At 36.6% G+C, this 2,322-nt stretch overlaps 1 protein-coding gene across 1 annotated transcript; it reads left to right on the top strand.

Moving 5' to 3' along the window:
- The first annotated feature begins 419 nt into the window (after positions 1 to 419).
- On the top strand, positions 420 to 1,364 carry LOC123243295 (vomeronasal type-1 receptor 1-like). The gene has a single exon (XM_044671527.1). It carries the CDS (start codon positions 420 to 422, stop codon positions 1,362 to 1,364), a length of 945 nt encoding a protein of 314 aa, XP_044527462.1.
- Positions 1,365 to 2,322: the final 958 nt, after the last annotated feature.

The raw sequence follows: 2,322 nt of genomic DNA, 5'->3' as shown, positions 1-2,322 counted from the left end.
CTCTGTATACAAATATTTCTAGAAGCTCTCTTCATAGTAATCCAAATGTAGAAAAATAAGGGAGTTTAATATTATTGGGAAATGGCTAACCCCACCCCCAGCATTATATGGGTGACAACAAGTCCACAACCAAGTGTTGTGTCCCTAGTACTTTATAATGTTTGTTGGGTTTATGTAATTTAACTATTGTACCAAAGAAGAAAACTTCCTATCATTGATATCCTCTAAATAGCTCTTCAGACAGCAGTAAAAGAGACATTTTCATAAAGTTCTTCAGTATGGAAATATATAATTTATGGTGACTGTATTGAATACTGGGCGTAACTCTCTAACCTGAGACATCTTTATCTTTTTTTATTTCTGAACAGGATACATTGGTTTTGATCTGTTATTTCTTACCATATTTATATTATAAGAGAATGGTTTCTAAAGACATAGCACTGGGGCTTTGTTTTCTCATTCAGACTGGATTTGGAGCACTGGGAAACTCATTCCTTCTGGGCCTTTATACCATCATCTTCCTCATTGGTTCCAGGCTTAGGCCCATAGACTTCATTCTCATCCACCTGGCCTTTGTCAATGACTTGGTGCTTCTTTCCAAGGGGATTCCTCAGACAATGGCTGCTTTTGGGCTTAATAATTTCCTTGATGACATAGGATGCAAACTTGTCTTTTACATTCACCGAGTAGCTCGAGACCTTTCTCTTACTACCACTTGCCTCCTTAGTACCTCCCAGGCCATCATCATTAGTCCTAAAAGTTCCAGGTGGATAAAGTTCAAAGCCAGAGTTCCAAAGTACATTGTCCAATGTTGTTTCTTGTGCTGGACCCTTCATATGCTGACAAATTCCATTATTCTTATACATATGAAAGGGCCCAAGGGAAGCAAAAACATCACAGAAATAAAGACTTTCATTTATTGTTCTGCTACAGTTTTTCCTTCAACTAATATTGCATTATATGTATTCATAATGTCCCTTCCTGATATTGTATATGTGGGAATCATGGTCTGGACCAATGGATATATGGTGCTTCTCCTTTACAGACACCACCAAAGAGTTCTGTACCTTCATGGCAGAAATCAAATACCTAAAGACTGCCCTGAGAATAGAGCCACACAAACCATCCTATTGCTAGTCAACATGTTTGTCTCTTTTTATTCACTCAATTCTATCTTGTCATTACTTATTTATTTTGGGAATCCACCTTCCTGGCTAGTTCACACCTCTGTCTTTCTGGCTGGCTGCTTTCCATCTTTCAGCCCTTTTATTTTAATTATCAGTGACTCTCAAGTCCTGAAGTATTCCTTGGCTCTCTGGGGAAAGATAAAGTCTCTACCTCAATATAATCCTGATACAATATAGCTCAGTGATGCAGGGGATAGATCTGATGTCAAGAAGAGATGAGTTCAAATCTAACCTCAGACACATAATAACTATGTAATTTTCAGGAATTCAGTAAGCCTTTGTCATAGTGTCTTAATCTGCAAAATGGATATAATAAAAGAGTTTGTCTCCCAGGATTGCTATGAGAATCATGCAATAATATTTATAAAATTCTTTGAAAATCTTAAAATTCTGTTTAAACATTAGTCATTAATGTTGTTTTTATTGTTTTAATATCTTTGTCACCTCTCAGAGGGAGGTGATCAAAGTCTAAAAGATCAAAAATCTGAAATAGCGGGTTAAACCACATTTATTATGGCATGATCATTCCACTGCAAAATAAGTTATAGCTAGGCCCACTATGAGAGCGAATATAATGAACTTATGCAATGTAGCACCTGGAATTTTAGTCATTAAATTAAATGTGGCCATTTCTCCAAGTCTAATTTCATTTATTAATACAGGCATTTGATCTGTTGCTGAAGGACAAATCAATGATATGCCTCCATTTGCACCTCCATAAACCTGGAGTAAAGGCTATCTTTTATAATTATATGATTATTCCTTCTGATAAGCCTGACAATAAATCATTTGGACTTCCCCTTGTAGTCCTCAGTGGTGGATATTTTAATGAGAAAGTAAGTTTAGAAATATCAGTTTCTAGATTGTTATTTCAGAATTGGGAGGGGAAGGACTATGCCTCAGGTGAAGGTATCCCTACAACTTCCCCACAGCTAGAGAAAAATAGCTGACCTGTCCTTCTCTAGCTCTTAAATTAAAGGTTAGGTTAGGTGGTGGAGTACAAAATGAAGCTTCTTCACCTTCCTAATAACTCATACAAAAATGAAAAATAACCTCAGAGTATCAATACATAAAGTGTCCAAAACAGGAGTTGAGAGTAAAGCTAAGCAGACAGAGATAACTAGGGAGGAAGGTC

Source organism: Gracilinanus agilis, chromosome 3, assembly GCF_016433145.1.
Source record: "Gracilinanus agilis isolate LMUSP501 chromosome 3, AgileGrace, whole genome shotgun sequence".
Lineage (NCBI taxonomy): Eukaryota > Metazoa > Chordata > Mammalia > Didelphimorphia > Didelphidae > Gracilinanus > Gracilinanus agilis.
The sequence above is the reverse complement of the archived record's forward strand: the minus strand, read 5'-3'. Positions and strand labels throughout refer to the sequence as shown.